General features: G+C 46.4%; 1 protein-coding gene across 5 annotated transcripts in view; it reads right to left on the bottom strand.

Annotated features, from left to right (window-relative positions):
• The window catches only part of Eri3 (ERI1 exoribonuclease family member 3), a 104,605-nt gene that overhangs the window by 19,129 nt on the left and 69,282 nt on the right, over positions 1–16,194 (bottom strand). The window contains exon 8 of one of the 5 annotated variants that reach the window (XM_050131904.1): positions 12,807–13,041. The exons of 3 other annotated variants lie outside the window; for them this stretch is intronic. In XM_050131904.1, coding sequence (XP_049987861.1) covers positions 12,937–13,041 — 105 coding nt within the window. In that variant the 3' untranslated portion in view covers positions 12,807–12,936. Of the gene's footprint in view, positions 1–12,806; positions 13,042–13,074 lie in introns of those variants that run through there. One more of the 5 variants, XM_050131907.1, reaches the window with a different exon arrangement.

The raw sequence follows: 16,194 nt of genomic DNA, 5'->3' as shown, positions 1-16,194 counted from the left end.
GCAGAGTTTATACTTCATTCTGTAGACATCAAGATAGCTGACGTAAAGAAGGAGTACAGAGCAGTCTGGGGTTTAGACGGCTCATGCATAAGAAACATGTCATAGCTGGAAGGGCATGGTTTGGGGATCACAATATCCAGAGTTTACATATTTAGCTCCTTTATCGAAAATCAGGTGCTCATAGGTTTGTGGGTTAAAGTCAGGGTCTTCTATTCGATTCCATTGGTCGACTTCTCTGTTTTTATGCCAATACCAAGCTGTTTTCAATACTGTAGCTCTGTAATAGAGTTTGAAGTCAGGGATGGTAATGCCTCCAGACATTCCTTTATTGTATAAGATTGTTTTGGCTATCCTCGGTTTTTTGTTTTTCCATATAAAGTTGATTATTGTCTTCTCCAGATCTGTGAAGAATTTTGCTGGGATTTTGATGGGGATTGCCTTGAACAGAGTTTACATATTTAGGATTATTTTTCTAGGAATAAACATATTTCCCCTTTTTCTGTGTATGTGGTATGCATGTGTGTATATAGGTATTTGTGTCTGTGTGGGAACATGTATGTGCATGTATACCATATGTTTGCATGCATGCGAAGTCACACAAGGTTGATGCTGGGATATCTTTATTCATTGAGGCAGGGTCCCTCAATCATATGAGGAGTAACTGAAATAGAGAGTGTCTCTGGCGAGTTTACTCTGGGAATTTCGTCTTCATCCTCCAAGGACTGGAAATTACAAAACTACCAGGCCTATACAGCATCTATGTGGGCCCTAGGGACCCAAACTCCAGTCCTCATTCTTGTGCAGCAAGTGCTTTAACCACTGAGCCATCTCCCCAGATCTCTAGAATAAATTCTTTTTTTCTTTTTTTCTCGAGACAAGGTTTCTCTGAAGCTTTAGTACCTGTCCTGGATCTCTCTCTGTAGACCAGGCTGGCCTCGAACTCACAGAGATCTGCCTGCCTCTGCCTCCCGAGTCCTGGGATTTAAGGCGTGTGCCACCACCTTAGAATAAATTCTTAATAGCCAGTGAGATGTAGGATTTTGTCTATTCCGCTCATATTTTCTCAGTGCTTGGTGTAGTGCCTAACCCAGTAGCTGCTTATATGAATGAATGAATGAATGACCGACCAACCTACTACACTGTAGTCAACCTCAATATTGGTAGGCATACTGGACACCTTCCATGAACCCTGGCTCTCTAGTTATAAAGCATGAGCTCGTCAATGTACAGTCCCTGCTTGAGTTCTGACCTCTGGCCGCTTGCTACATGGTGGACACTCTATCCTGTTACATCCTTTTTCTGCTCTGGAGGATCTCTGTAAGGCTTAAACCAGAAAATATCCTTGTGGCTAGAAGGAGGAGGACAGCTAAAGCTTTAGTAGTGTCAAAGAGGCAGGTGGCAGTACCAGGATCCCCTTAAAGCAGCCATGGTGCTCTCGGAGGCAAGCACACAATCTGAGTCATAAAACTAGAGAATGAGAGACCATCCCACAGTCTTTCAACCCTCTGTGGAATGCCCTGCACCACAGGCGGCAGGCATACGTGCAGGGAGGAGGCCAGCAGAGGTGAGGGGAAAACTCAACTGCAAAAGACTTGCAGGGGAGTGGGGAGGGGAAGACCAAGTCTTACTTCCTGAGCACTGTCCCCACTTGAGACTTGCCATTTCTCTATCTTGCCTCTGGCCAGTAGAGTCCTCAGAGATGGTGGAAGGAGCTCCTCAGTCTCCCAACCCCCAATTCCTATAGCCTCCTCCCCAACCCTTCTTTTTCTTCCTGCAGAGCTTCCCTGGAGCCATAAAAATAAAATAAAACACAAACACCCACAGTCCAGGAGGAGGGCGTCAGACAGATAATGGGCATTTTATATCTTTTTATGACACTCCCCATAGGCAGCTCGGCAATCACAGTGCAATAAAGGCAGGCATGCAGCTTGCATAGTTAAACAACTGCCGGGTAATTAGGCACAGCAAACACACCACTGGGGAGGCCGCAGGCCTGCTCTGGGATCTGCCTGCAGCCAGCCTGCCTGCTTACAAGCAAGTTAAGTGCCAAGGCCAGGGCTAACACCAAAAGTGGTCATGGTGCTACAGACAGACCACTGACAGCTCCTGTATGCACACCGGGGCACGTGCCCCTGCACACTTACAGATGCCTGTGCACACTCACAAGCATGCCTGCTCATACTCAGGAGTGACACGCCTCTTTTCCAAAGAGACAACCTAGGTCTCTCTGAAGCAATCACAGCAGGAAAGAGCAGGAACTAGTTCAGCAGAGAGCCCTTGGGACACGGGAACATGCAGACAAATTTACACGACTCTGTCTTTTGTACACTTTGACTCAGTGAAGAACTTCATTAAACATAAATTAGTTGTAAAAGGAAAAAAATAAACGAACAAAAACAAATAAATTAGTTGTTAAAAACAGGCTTGACCAGGTGATGGTAGTGCACGCCTTTAATCCCAGCACCTGGGAGGCAGAAGCAGGTAGATCTCTGAGTTTGAGGCCAGCCTGGTCAACAGAGAGAGAGAGTTCCAGGGTAGCAAGAGCTACACAGAGAAACCCTGTCTTGAAAAACCAAGGGAGGGGGATGACATAGGTATGTGCACACACATAGCTTTTCCTGTACTCACCGCTCCACCACGTGCACCACCTCCCACCGGCCTCTAACCCCACTCATCTTCCCATTTGAACCAGGAGCTCTGTACAGGTGGACTGAGTCCAGATGTCCTGAGACACTTCAGAGTCTCTAGTGGCTACTGGAGGACTACAAATATAGATGTTCCTGAACAGGTAGCACATAGATCACCTGCTGCTACCCAAGGCTTAGGTCCAACCAAGACAGAAGTCCTCACAGCCCACACACATACTGCCTGTTCCTGCTACAGGGAACCAGACTGTCAGTATAGAACTGTCAGGGAACTGGAGGCTAGCTAATGGGACAAAACACTGCTAAAATCCCACTTGAAGATAGAGGAAGCCAAAGCCCCACCTCCAGGAGTTAGTTATCTGGATCAGCTAAGCTAAAAACCACCCCCAACCCCACCTCCACCTTGCAAGACACTTGCCAGAAGGCCATTGAGTATGACCACATAGTCACCAACTTTCCTAGGTCTCTACCTGGTCACCACTTCGCATCTAACAAGACAATCAACAGAAGGGATCAAAGGCCAGAGGAAACCTGGTCTGCTCTATGCATTTACAACATTGAGTGCCTTGTCTCTATCCTCCCCTCCCTCAGAGAATACAGGGGACAAGTTTTTTCTAGCCTGCATTTCCCTGGTAAAATCCAAACTAATGGCTCTCTGCTCCACTGAAAACCACCTCAAACTCTGACCGGTGCCATCTAGCCAAACTTCCATACCACCTTTGGTCCCAGCTCTTGACAGACATCTGGCTATATTCTGCCTCTCTTGCAACATACCCTCGGTTACAGAGGAAAATAGGAAAGGGGAGATGGAAGGTCTTCTCTGATCTGCCTTGCGCTGGCTAGTTTTATGTCAATGCAGCATAAGCTAGAGTCACTGGAGAGGAGGGGGTCCTCAACTGAGAAACCGGCTCTATAAGACTGCAGGCAAGTCTGTAGGGCATTTTCTTAATTAGTAAGTAATGGGGGGGGCAGCCCATTGTGGGTAGTACACCCCTGGGTTGGCGGTCCTGGGTTCTATAAGAAAGCAGGCTGAGAAAGCCGTAAGGAGCAAGCTAGTAAGCAGCATCCCTCCATGGTCTCTACTTCAGCTTCTGCCTCCAGGTTCCTGCCCTGTTTGAGTTCCTGCCCTAACTGCCTTTGATGATGAGGTGTAAACAAAATAAACCCTTTGTTCCCCAACTTGCTTTTGGTTCTGGTGTTCCATCCCAGCAACAGTAACCCTAACTAATACACTCTGTATCTTTGTTAAAGTAAAAAGAGGAACCCATGATACCATGAATATACTCATACTGTAAGAAATTGCCCCATCCAACGCCTAAGGAAACCAAAGCCTTAAGAGCAAGTGATCCAACACCAGAGACTGTCTATTTTTCTACTTCCATCCAGGTTTCACCCAGGCTTCTTTGTGCTGCACCATGCTGCCCTCTAGAGACAAGGGCCTCACCTGCCCATTGCCAGTACCTGAAGCCAGACCACAAACCCTTGGTGGGCTGTGCACACATCAAAATACACACACATGAAGACATACTTCTCTAAACACAGACACACATGTATTCGTGGGCATGCCCTCTTATACACAAAGATTCCCATTAAACAGGTATCACTCTGCAGGGACTGGACTGTGAGGCCAATCTCTACCCTTCCCCAAGCACTGACTTTTATTGACTGTCTAACTAGTAGTGGCTGCTATGTGTTTGTCTCCAGCTTAAACCAGGTAAGACAGCAGAGTTGCCTTCAGGTGATATCTGTTACTAGGCAAAAGACAAGAGGGAAACTACTGAAGGAAAGCTTGGATTTCCATCTTCCTGGTCATGTGGCCTTGGGCAGGTTTCTTAACCTAAATTTCTACTTCAGGACCATCAGACAGGGACAAGTCCTTCCTTGGAGAGCAGCTGTGAGGATGCTGCATGCTGTATGTTAAGCATCCAGCACCGAGACTGGCATCAGCTGGGGCCCAGTGCATTAGCGCTCTATTATTACTGACACTGACAGACATGCTCAAGTCTGTCTTAGCAGCGTGAGCTGCAGGACAGTGTGACGGACAGGAGGCTGCATTATGCCTCCTGAAGTTCCAGTCTTGACTTTTCTACAATTCAGGGTTCAGAGTAGCAACAAAGTAAAGGAAGGAAGAACAAAACCCAAACCCGAGGAGAGGGCACTGACTAAGTGGAAGAGCACCAGTCTCACCCGGATGCTCTCCTGGAGCCATGCCCACCTCGTCCCAACAGTCCTTCACTCTTCCACTGTATGGATGCACAAGTGGCTTCTCTAGCTCTGTGAAAGGCAGAGCAAATACAGTATGGCCCCTTTCTTCACGTGGCTCACAATCTCTCAAAGTGACAGACTAGGGCACATGAAATAACCAAGACACATGGATTCAGAGTTATGCTATGCTCTGGAAACTGACCCTGAGGGTTAGACTATCAAGGTCTGTGTCAGACCCCAAACGACCAAGCAGAACTCCCCACTCTGTGCTTCAGAACAAGCCTAGAATGGATTGAGGGACACAAGCAAAAGGTCTACTGTGGGATCAAGGCTAGGAGAGTACCCTCAGTGGGCAGGACAGGAGGGGCAGCTGGGCCCAGAGGTAGGCCTGGTGTCATCTGCCACAGAGGACACTGCAAGAACTCTGGGGTGAGGTCCAGTGAAGAGACAGACTCCTGCTACCCGAAGCTAACTCCCTCTCCCTTGCATCATACCCTCTAAGGATGTAGAATAAGGTGCGCACCCAGCAGCTGGTATGCCAAGCTGCCCACCCCACACTGGGTGTGGCACCCTTTGAAAAGTTTTACAGACACGCTCAAATGATTCCTCCAGCTACAACCCCATTCTGGAAGGATGTGGTCTTTTCCCTAGCAGTTTCAAGCTGTCCACTGCTGATATGTCTCAGAGCAAGTGGCCTCCTCCACACACTGCTATCCCTGGGCCACAGGTTCCTTCTCCCCTTGCACGGACATCAACACGGTGGTGTCCAAGTGTTATTGCCCTTGCTCATACACCGTTTCCCCTGTAAAAAGAACACATGATGAGCCCACACCAGTAGTTTAAGCCCTGAAAATCACTGTTGTACGTCCTTGACTCCACCAGCAGCAGTTTCACACCCCGCAGGGCCTTCCCTGGAAGCCCCCGCTACTGCACCTTGAAAATGTAGTCATCTCCAGACCTCGGCCCAGGACTAAAACCTTTCTGGACTTACTCTCCCACTACCTTGAAAGCTTGTTTGGAGGTTCTAGCAGGGGAGTGCAGCAACTCATACACCCTTGCCCTGCTCTATTCAGGAAGGTTGTCCTCTTTGATTGAGCATGCAGCTTCAGGAGGGCACACATGGAGTGGTGAGGGAGGAAAGGGACACGCTCCTTGCCAGTCCCGTCGGATCAGCCAAATCAACCCTGGTGATCAATGGGGTGACAGATGCTGCAGCCAGGGCAGTCCGGCTGTCCTCACATCCTACCCACCAATAAAAACAACTGCTCATGCCTTTGTTCTGGAGGCAGCAGAGTCATTTAAGAGCATGGACTCGAGTACATGGCCCACATTCTAGTGCCGCTCCACTGCTCACAGCGGCTGGCCTGTGAAGGCGTGAGCGCTCAGGGTTTCCACTTTCTCCTTTCCCCACAGGGCAGGTGGGGACTCAAGGAACTCAAACTAAGCATTTAGAGACACATCTGGCTTTGTTAATTCTTCATTATCTTCACTTTATGAATAAGGAAACCAAGGTTCAGAGAAGGTTAAGTATCCTGTCTATAGGAAGGTGAAGAGTTAGCAAGTCCCTAAGCTGAATGTGACTCTATTCCACTGGACAGCCAGGCCTGGGACAGCAGACTGCTCCTCCAGGTACCGAGGGTAAGACAATGAATAGTGCTGGGTCCACCTTCCCGAGTATGAACCTGCTGGGGAGCTCTTCTCCACACTGCCTGCGGGCAGACTCTCACCGGGCTCAAGTCTCCTTGGAGCCTGAGCATCTCACAAGTGTGCCCCTGCCTCATCCTCAGGTCAAGTCTATGACTAGGATACTACATTTCTTATTTTAGAGAGGATACTGAGGCACAACAAAGTTACGTGATTTTCCTAAACCTCTACACCTACCAAGTATTGAACCAGGGAATCTAAGCAGGCCACTTTCTATTGGTTTAGGAAGAGACTGGCTCCAGCACACAGGGCTAGTTGGCAGTGACATTATAGAGCCCAGGCTGGCACACCAGGCTCCAAAGCTCTTCCTAGCATCATGGTCTCTGGTTTCTGAGCTACACACCTACATCCCTAAGATTCAGTATATGCACCAATGGAGGGCAAGCCTTGCAGAGAAAGTCTACATGACTTTGAAACCAGCCCACATCCTCTCGGTTTGTCTGCATGGTATATCACACATTCTATAAGCACTGTGCCCCAGGGTTTGCAATGTTTTCAGTCATCGCTGAGATCCTGTACATTCTGTCTGCCTCACAGCTCTCCCCAGCACACTGAAGTGTCCTTCCCAAGCTACTGTCCTGTGAGCTGCTACAGACTCATAGTAGACAATGTCTCTCGCATGGAGTTACTGTCCTGTGAGCGGCTACAGACTCATAGTAGACAATGTCTCTCGCATGGAGTTACTGTCTTGTGAGCTGCTACAGACTCATAGTAGACAATGTCTCTCGCATGGAGATACTGTCCAAATGTCAGCTGTAGCACCAAAAAGCACAGCTCCCTCATGCTTCAAGTTCCAAGAATGCTCAAAACCAGAGCCTAATGCAAAGAGGACTCCAGTACAGGGCTCAAGGAGGATGGGAGCAAATGTCTGTCTTTCTACTTCACCACTAAGTTCTCCCTGCCCACCCATCTAAGACACACACTTGATTCGGGATTTACCTCTTCCTGGCTCTTTGCCTGGGGGAAGATGCTTCATTTCTCTAAGCCCATTTGGTTGGCAAAACCTGACAGATACCTGTCTATAGCAGCCTGACTCAGTTAATACTCACCTGTGCCTACTGTTAGGATCAAGGGTTGGGTATTGAAAACAGACCTTTCATTACATAGAGACCTTAGGGACCTCAGGGGCAAGTAGGAAACATAAGTGAGCAAGAATATGATACACTTAGTACAAAGTGCTAAAAGGAAGAGGTGACAGATTCTTTTCTACTAGAGGGTGTGGGGGGGGGGAGAGAGAGAAAACATGAGAACAAGGGCCCACATAAAAGGGTTTTGAAGGATGAACAGGAGTTTTCTAAATAAACTAAGTGGAGAAAATAAAATGTAAAGGAGTAGCATAAGAAACAAAAAAATTGAAACAATTATATACATTTCAAAAGCAGCAAGAAGTTTGCTATGTTACGGGAAGGGAAGTATGGTCATCAAGATAGTGCAATGGGTATATAACCCAGGACCTTGCTACATAGCTCGAGAGAAAGAATGGGCAAAGCCTCAATACCTACCCTCTTGGCTCCAGAGCTCTTCCTGTCAGAACAAGCACCTTGCGATCACAGTTCCCTATGCCTGTGATTTAAGAGTTCCTCTCCTGGCCCTGACAGTAAGGCATTTCCGTCCCACAGATTATAACTCACTCTGGGCTATTATTCAGCTCCCCAGCCCTGGCCCTGCTGCAGTTAGTCCAAACATAATATCCTTCATGCATATATTATCTGTCTCCCTATTATCTGGAATCATTTCGGAATTAAATTTCAGTCCTGCAATATTGGCTTCAGGAGCGGCGCGCTTTATGGGCTAGTCAAAGGTTAGAATACCAATCAAAATAACAGTGCCGATGCAGCGAGACATTTTAATATTCCAAAACCCGGTAATTGTAAAAGGACATAATATTTTTTCCCTGATTACCCCAAAGGCAACACATGTTAACAAGGCAAGGGAAGGACTGAAAGAAATTTCAGAGTTCAGACAGCTGTAAGACATATTTAAAGGAAAAGCCCAGACTGGGCCCTCCGCCATGGGGGCAGGGAGGCGAGAAGAAAGGGACATTCCCTGTGGCTCTGGCAGTGGACACTAAACGCTGTCCCTCCTCTACTGCTGGACTTGAGCTTAGCCTGAGGCACACACACTGCAGAGGGGGACTGAGAAGAGGAACCCACAAACTGGAGCCCGCGGCCCGGGTTCTGGTTCTCACTTGCAGGTCAACAACCTCTTGCGCGAACCAGCCCAGGCGCCACAGCAGGCCCTAGCCCCTCTCTACAGGCCAGCTTCTGGTGGACAAGACATCTGGCTCCACCATGCCCTTATTCCCACCTGGTGCTGTGTGTCCTGCACCTTGAGCTCAGTCAGCCTGTTCCTCAAGGATGGTCAGAGGTCTCAGGTATCCAACCTAGACTACACACGGCCGTGAACAGTGAACTAATCGCCTGTGGATGGTGCCAAAACCTGGATCACCATCCTGCCTGGTTCTGCCCACAGAGCTCAAGTCTTCCAGTGGTGCAAGTTTCCCTCTGAGAACACTGCAGGGCATCTAGACAGCCACATCTCTGCTCTTTCCCTCGAGTTTTGTTGTTCTGTCTCAGTTAGCTTCTCATCAGCCCCAGAAGGGCTCCAGGGCCAGCGTCACTAGCCACTCTTCCATAAATGGTCCAAAGCATCAACCTGCTGAGCAGACTTTGTGATCACTCCTGCCTGCTGGAGCTTCAGATCTGCATCACCAAGACCTGCTGACCTGCCAATGGCCCCCAGCAAAGAACTTCATTAAGGCCAAGAATTTATTCCTCCATAAGGGCTTAATTTATTACTGTACTGATTAGGACTCTGAATGCTCCAAGGTCAGGAAAAGTCACACTCAATCATAGACTCTCATGCTCCCTCCCCCTTCAGCAGTTTCTCCTGCAATCCCCTCCCTAAGGTTGGGGTAGACAGAATGTTTCTTGGACAGACCCCCAAAAGTTCTCTCTCCTCTTCATCCTGGCTCTCTTTCAGAGCACACAGGAAGCACAGCAGGGTATGGAGGTCAGGTGGCAACGGGAGAGCAGAGCTACAGTCTTTACACCCAGCTTTTTAAAATTGATATTTGTTGAGCTCTACACTTTTCTCTGCTCCCCTCCCTGCCTTTCCCCTCCCCCCTTCAACCCTCCCCCAAGGTCCCCATGCTCCCAATTTACTCAGGAGATCTTGTCTTTTTCTACTTTCTACTTCCATGTGATCTATGTGAGTGTCTCTTAGTGTCCCCATTGTTGTCTAAGTTCTCTGGGATTGTGATTTGTAGGCTGGCTTTCTTTGCTTTATGTTTAAAAACCATCTATGAGTGAGTACATGTGATAATTCTCTAGCTCCATCCATTTTCCTGCAAAATTCAAGTTGTCATTATTTTTTTATGCTGTGTAGTACTCCATTGTGTAAATGTACCACATTTTCCTTATTCATTCTTCAGTAGAGGGGCATTTAGGTTGTTTCCAGGTTCTGGCTATGACAGACAAAGCTGCTATGAACATAGTTGAGCACATGTCCTTGTGGCACGATATATAACCAAAAGTGGTATTACTGGATCTTGAGGAAGGTTGTTTCCTAATTTTCTGAGAAATTGCCACACTGACATCCAAAGGGGTTGTAGTAGCTTGCATTCCCACTAGCAATGCAGAAGTGTTCCCTTTTCCCCACAACTTCTCCAGTATAAGTTGTCATCAGTGTTTTTGATCTTGGCCATTCTTACAGGTTTACACCCTGTTTTTACCTGACCAATTCTAGGTGGCTCTATCCCCTACCTGCAGGGAGGACTGGAGAGGCAGCCTGCATGCCCGGCTCAGAACCCTTGAAGGCTCTTGCTTACTTCCCCACAAAGCCCACCCAGGCAGGCTGTGACTGAGAGGGGATTCCTGACAGTTGTGACTGTGTGTGCACACAGCTGCACAGCTTGGTCTGCATAGATGTGAAGTGTTTATATATGTGTAGGCATGCGCTTATACATTCATTTGTAACTAGGTCCCATGCATATGTATTGAGTAAAACTCATTTTCTGTTTTCGTCCATACATATCTTTCCTGATATGTCTCGACCAACCTTTCTGTTTCATAGTTCCTTATTTAGGACAACATTCTTCCTATCCAACCTTAACCACCAGTTCTGTGGCTATACTTTTAGAAATTGCCAATATCCCATTTCTTAAATCATTAATTCAAACATACTACTTTAAAAAAATGTCAATATAGGCTAGCCTCAAACATGCTAAGGATTCAAGCTGGGCAAGGATGACCTTCAACTCTGACCCCCTTTGCCTTTCCTGCCCAGCACTGGGATTACAGATGTCCAGTGCCATACTTGGATTCTTACTTTGATGCCAGGAGTCTTCATACTTGTGTGGCAAGCACTTTATCGGCTGAGCCGCCCTCCTAGTCCTTTTTTATTTTTCTGAGATAGAGTCTCACTCTATAACCCAGGCTAGCCTGGAACTTGCAGTGATCCTCCTGCCTCAGGGTCCACTACAGCTGGCTAGACATGGCACTGTTCTATACGGCCTCTTCCCCTGCCGTCTGGCCTCCTCAGTTGTGCCCACTGCACTGCTCCTCATCTCTGCAGGACATATCAGCTTTGTCCACAGCCATCAGGTCCTTCATCTTTCAGTATCCATCTTAAATCCCTAAGGATCCCTTTTCACACCTCTGCTAAGTGTCAGACCTCTGAACAAAGTGGCTCTGCTTTGACCCAACTGGACCCTCAACACTGTTTAGAATGTCTACTGTCCTCAAGTCAGCTCCCAAAGTCTCCTATAGGGACAGTTATCTGCTCATACTTTCTGTGAATCCTGCTAGATCTCCCCCCACCCCCATTAGTTGCCAGCAAATGGTTTAGCTGTTTGTCTCGCAGAGAAAAGTAAAAGCCATTGAACTGGCCGGGCGATGGTGGCGCACACCTTTAATCCCAGCACTCGGGAGGCAGAGGCAGGTGGATCTCTGTGAGTTTGAGACCAGCCTGGTCTACAGAGCTAGTTCCAGGACAGGCTCCAAAGCCACAGAGAAACCCTGTCTCGAAAAACCAAAAAAAAAAAAAAAAAAAAAAAAAGCCATTGAACTGTTGCAGGAGCTCCTTCCGCCAATAGCTGCTGAGATACCAGCCCATTGGGGCGTGGTCTCTCTCTCTTTAACCACTGCCCTCCACCTGCCTCTGACTCCTGGGATTAAAGGCAGGTGGAGGGGCAGTGGCAGCTTTTTTAGAGAGAGAGACCACGCCCCAATGGGCTGGTATCTCAGCAGCTATTGGCTGAAGGAGCTCCCGCAACATTGAACTATCAGATGGTGTGCTTTTTTTCCCAGTTTGACACAAACCTAGACATAATGGAGAAGAGGGAATCTTTTCTTGAAAATGTCTCCATAAGGTTGGTCTTTAAGCAAGCCTGTGGGGCATTTTCTTGATTAAAGATCAAGGTGGGAGGGCTCAGTTCACCATGGAAAGTGCTACCCCTGGGCAGGTAGTTCTGAGGTGTATGAGAAACCATCTGAGCAAGGTATGCAAACAAATCAATAAGCATTGTTCCTCCATGATCTCTGCTTCAGTTCCTGCCTTGGCTTCACTCAATGAACTGTGTGACTTGGATGTGTAAGCCAAACAAACGACCTCCTCCCCCAAACTGCTTTTGGTCACAGTTACCATCACAGCCACAGAAAGCAAAGTAGGGCAGAAACTGGCACCAGGAACATGGGGTGCTGCTGGGATAGACCAGACCATGTTGTTTGGGGGAGGATTGCAGGATTTTGGGTATTCAGAGCTCACTGATGTTCTGTGGGGAGCCTGGAAGATGCTGAGAACAGCACAGATGCAGAGGCTTACTTAGCTTGTTTCAGACGAAATCTGAGAGTTCTTTAAAAACTTTATTGGTACTGTTTGATACTTCAAAAATCATTTTTTAAATTGTATTTATTCACTTGTGTTGTACACGTGTCCATTTGGGGCAGCCAGGGGACAATACACAGCATTGGTTCTTTCCTTCAGCACGTGGGTCCCAAGGATCAAACTCGGGTAGTCAGGCAGCCAGAGGTGCCTTAACCCAGTGGGCCAACTCACCAGCCATGTTCATGTGATATTTTGAACTGAGAATATGTAGTTCTGGTCATCAGGGGCTAAAGAGCTAGCTGTGATAAAGAAGAGATGAACATCACTGAGGTGAAATCTTCTGGAGTATTTCCTCAGGGTTAGCACACAAAAACTGTGGTCCAGAGCAGCCAAAGCTGGCAGGCAAACTTGCTAGTGTTTAAGAATCTCTTACATGTTACTGGCTTTGGTGGCATGAGAGCTAAAGAGCTGAAGGGGTCATGAAAAACAGCTGAGACTTGGCACTGTGTGGCAAGGTTAGAGTCCCTGAAGAGAGATCACTGGTAAAGGTGCAGCCTCACCTGCAGCAGAGACTCCAGTATACTTGAGATGTCAGAGCTGGAGACGAGCAAGTAGTACAGGTGTGCAGTGGAGTCAGCTTGAGGCCATGAGGCTGTATGTACTACGGATGACAGAGACGGAGACACGGTACTGCTGAGCCCCCCTAGAGTCCAGATGATCATGAATCCTGGATACAAATAACTGGATACAGAGTTTTTTACACTATTGGAGCTTGGTTTTGCTTTTATTGTGATTGTGCCCTGGTTTGTCCTTCTTGGAATAAGAAAGGTGTTAAACTTACTTTATATTTTATAGGATCCCACGGTTAAAAAGACTTTGGACTTTTAAAGAAATTGTGGATATTTTAAAGTGACTGAACTTTTATTAAAGTGTTTAAATTTTTTAAAGACTGAAACTTTTAAAAAAGATTTTCTATTATGAAAATTGATATTAATATGAGATCTTGGGATAAACAGAAAGGGAGGATTATGGTTTAATAAGTATGCGTTTGTGCACTAAGTTGACAAGTTGTGCACTAAGTTGACAAGTTGTGCTGGTTGGTTTCGTCAACTTGACACAAACTCAGACATACTTGGGAAAGGGAATCTGGTTTGAGAAATTGCCTCCATATGGTTAGCCTGTAGGCAAGTCTGTGTGGCATTTTCTTGACTAAAGATTGATATGGGAGGACCCAGATCACCAGGGGCAGTACCATCCCTTGGCAGGTGGTCCTGGAGTGTAGAAGAAGGCTGATGGAACAAGGCGGGGGTGGGGGGAGATAAGGATAGGGACACAACACGAACATGTCAGTGAGCAATGTTCCTCTATGCCCCTGCGTGTCCTTCAATGGATTGTGACCCAGAGTATGTGAGCCAAATAAACCCTTTCCTTCTACAAGTTGCTTCTGACTGTTAGCCACTGTTCTATTGTTGTGAAGAGACACTATAAATAACCAAAAATAAGTTTTAAAAGAAAGTTTTTAATTGGGGCTTGTTTACAGTTTCACAGGCTTAGTGAATCATCATCACTATGGTAGGGAACATGGCAGACAAGTGTGGTACTAGAAACCTAGCTAAAAGCTACACTCTGACCTGTAAACTGAGAGAGAGAGAGAGAGAGAGAGAGAGAGAGAGAGAGAGAGAGAGAGAGAGAGAGATGCACTGTGCCTGGCTTGAGCTTCTGAAACGTCAAAGTCTGCCCTAGTGACATACTTCCTCCAATAAGGCCACAGCTCCTAGTGCTTCTCATACAGTGCCACTTTCCGATGACTATTCAAATCTGTGAGCCTGGGGGGTGGTGTCATTCTTACTCAAACTACCGCAGCCATGGTCTTCAGCACAGCAATAGAAAGCAGCCTGAGCCAGATGAAAACGACCTCAGCTTGCCCTCATCAAATCAGCAAGCCTGTGGACATGGATCTGCACCCATCTCTCTTTTTCTTCTGTCAGGATGAAGTAGGGAAGGATATACTGTCTTCTCTCCCCTTTTCAGAGGTAGCCCTAATGACCCCTTTCCTTCCTGACTTTCAGCCTGGCTGGCCACCTTCCACCCCAAATCCTTCTTAGTCCTGTACTGGCCATGTCACATCTCTTACCTGTTCTTTTCTTCAGAATCGCAGCTCTGAAAACATTAAATTTCTCTTACCTCCTTGCCTTCTTACTTATGCCCAAACCACTTGCTTTATCCTCATCCTTCCTTTGTGCTCACACGTTCTCACCAAGGTCATCAGGGTCCATCTGCTCACCTTGGAATTATTCATCTCTCTCTGGGCTGTAAACAGCCATCTCAGCCTCTGGGATACCACCCTCGGTGGCCCTCTGTCTCTGTACCATAAAGACTTGGGTGGAACTAACTTCACTTCCAGTTTTGCCACATATTGGAGTGAAAGCATTACCTCTCTATGTTCAGGAGGGTTGTGAGGATTAGACAATGGAGCACAGAAGCCAAGTATCTGGCCCAGGTCTGTTCAGTACAAACACAATGCAAATATATAAGAGAGTCGAAGTTTTATAGTGGTCACATTAAAAGATAAAACATGTTGGAGATGGAGAGGTGGCTCAGTGGCCAAGAGCACTGGTTGCTCTTCCAGGGGACCCAGGTTTGATTCTCAGTAGCCCAATGGTGGCTCACAACTATCTATAATTCCAGTACCAAGGTCTGAGGCCTTCTTCTGGCCTTTGTTGGTACTGCAATACATGGTATACATACATGACGGCAAAACACCCAAACACATAAAAAATAATAATGATAAAGGCTTAAAACTGTTTTAAGTAAAACACAATATTATTTAATCAATTAATATATCCAAATATTATCCTCAACATGATAGCAGTATAAAAATTATGAGATAATTTGGCTCTTTTTCAGACCAAGTCTGATGGGTAAATTAATGGTTTTATCACATCTCAGCTAGGAAGCAAAATCTTTATCAGAAACAATGTTGTAGACTGTGTACTATTAACAGTTTAAAATGTAGCATCTCTAAATCAAGTGCTTTAAACATACTTAAAAGTTTCTCAAGGAAATTTTTAATTTAAATTGATAATTTAATTTAAAATAAAAATAAAACACACTAAGAATTATCTCTCAATCATATTAGATATATTCCAAGTGATCCACTGCCACATGTGCCAGTGGAACTTTAATGGGGAGCACAGATACTAATGACTGAACTCCTGTCCTCCCCAAAGTCCATGTTAAAATTGAACTGCTTCTCTATCAGTACTGAGAGGTGGGGCCTTTGAAAGACCACTAGGGCATGGGAACAGCCTACACAAATGGGTCAGTACCATTCTTGTAAGAGGGCACTGGTTTAAGAGTAAAGCGGGACTGCTCTGCCTTCTGTCTCCAAAGTTCTTTGTTTTTTTAATCTTAAGCTTCTCCTTCTACTAGCACATAAAATTCATTCTAATTTACCAAGGTGCTCACTCAAACTCTAAGGCCATAATGACTGTTTCTTTCACCCCTAACTTTGACAACCAATCACCATTACACAGTTGGTACTGCTATAATACTCAGTTTCAAAGAACAAGTTTGTCCCAATGTAATCGATGTATTAAAAAATAATTTAGCATAATGCCAATTTTGCATTTGTTTCTGTTATTTTTCCAAATGATAGACTAGTTGTGCCAGATGTGGTAGTGGATGCCTCTAATCCCAGATGTGGTAGTGGATGCCTCTGATCCCAGATGTGGTAGTGGATGCCTCTGATCCCAGATGTGGTAGTGGATGCCTCTGATCCCAGATGTGGTAGTGGATGCCTCTAATCCCACTA

Source organism: Alexandromys fortis, unplaced genomic scaffold (assembly GCF_014885135.2).
Source record: "Alexandromys fortis isolate MF-2015 unplaced genomic scaffold, M_Fortis_MF-2015_v1.1 scaffold_302, whole genome shotgun sequence".
NCBI classification, from domain to species: Eukaryota; Metazoa; Chordata; class Mammalia; order Rodentia; family Cricetidae; genus Alexandromys; species Alexandromys fortis.
This window is presented reverse-complemented; position numbering and strand designations above follow the sequence as displayed.